General features: G+C 57.5%; 1 gene segment (V, D, J or C); it reads right to left on the bottom strand.

Annotated features, from left to right (window-relative positions):
* Positions 1-324: 324 nt before the first annotated feature.
* Positions 325-922, bottom strand: LOC123625680. The segment is given in 2 exon segments: positions 325-647; positions 767-922. Coding segments are annotated over 2 exon segments (372 nt in total).
* Positions 923-1,375: the final 453 nt, after the last annotated feature.

Below are 1,375 nucleotides of genomic sequence, written 5' to 3'. Positions count from 1 at the left end.
AGGAGAATGTCCCTCCATCCCCCATGTAGTGACAATATAGCAACCAGCACGGGGTGACAGGCTCAGTTATAACATTTCCATCATTCCTACAGATCTGTTGAGTGTATAGGAGCCTGGCCTAGTAGTCTGGTTCCCAGGGAACCCTTGACAGGAATCAGAATGCATATAGTTGTCTTACTGTAAAATTTCTAATGAAAAAAATAATCATTATTTTTGAGAGTTCAGACCACCAATCACTGTTTCTGGGAGCCAGGTGGCAGCCTTGGTAGCAGAGTCAAGAAAACAGTTTTGTCCCACTTCCGCATTCATCTGGATCACTGTGTCTTACCCAAATGACACACCAATGCTATGAGATACACCACAGATATAGGCAGCCTTGTCCTCAGACTGGATGTTGGAGATGGTTAAGTAGCGGTCAGCCCCGGAGCTGGGGCCCGAGAAGCGATCGGGGATCCCGTCCCCCTTGCCATAGCTTCCATCACTGTTAAGCCACATCACATACTGAGGGGCCTTCCCCGGCTGCTGCTGGTACCATTCAATGGTGTAGCCGCTGTGTCCACTGCTCAGGGTGCAGGTGAGCTTGGCCGAGGCTCCCAGGGAGGCAGATGCAGAGGGCGACTGAGTAGGCATAAGCTGGGAGAGGGACCCTGGAAACACAGACACACATTATGTCCTGGAGGAAGGACAAGAGGGAAGGGCAGGGTGGCGTGGGTCTGGGAGGTGGCGTCAGTGAGCTGGGGGTCGGGATGCTGAGGACCGTCCTGACCTGTGCAGTGGAGGAGGAGGGTGAGGAGGAGGAGGGGGGCCCAGGCCATGGTGCAGACGCCCCAGAGCTGTGCTGAGGCTGCCACGCTGCAGGTGTCTCTTATCCACCCTCCAGCCCCAGAGGAGGGAGGGGGCCCTGCATGCAAATGTGCTGCTCCTCCCCTGCCCACCAAGCCCGCCCTGGGCCTGTGTGCAGCCCAGTGTCTGGGTGTCATTACTGGGAGGGGGGCCTGGGCTGGGCCTGGTGCAAGTCTCCCCAGGGGCCCAGAGAGGACCCACCTGCTGTCACCAATGAGCTCTGAGCAGGGAGCAAGGTCAAGTGTCTAGTTTCCCAGCTGAGCCACACAGAGCCCTCAGTGTTAGCCCACAGCGCCCCCTGCTGCCCAGGCCCAGGTGCAGTGTGTCTGTGACCAGATGCCAGGGGGTCCTGACAGAGGCTCCTGCCCCCACCAGGGCCTTGACCACTGCCTGCTCCCTGCCAAAGAGCAGAGTGAGACCCCTCCTCAGGGAAGCTCCTACCTTGTCTCAGTCCTTAGTTTTCTCTTCCTCCTCGGTGGGAACAGGACACACAACTCACCCCATTAACAAACAAGGGGTCCTCAGGGGAAGG

This window comes from Lemur catta, chromosome 21 (assembly GCF_020740605.2).
Source record: "Lemur catta isolate mLemCat1 chromosome 21, mLemCat1.pri, whole genome shotgun sequence".
Taxonomy (NCBI): Eukaryota; Metazoa; Chordata; class Mammalia; order Primates; family Lemuridae; genus Lemur; species Lemur catta.
This window is presented reverse-complemented; position numbering and strand designations above follow the sequence as displayed.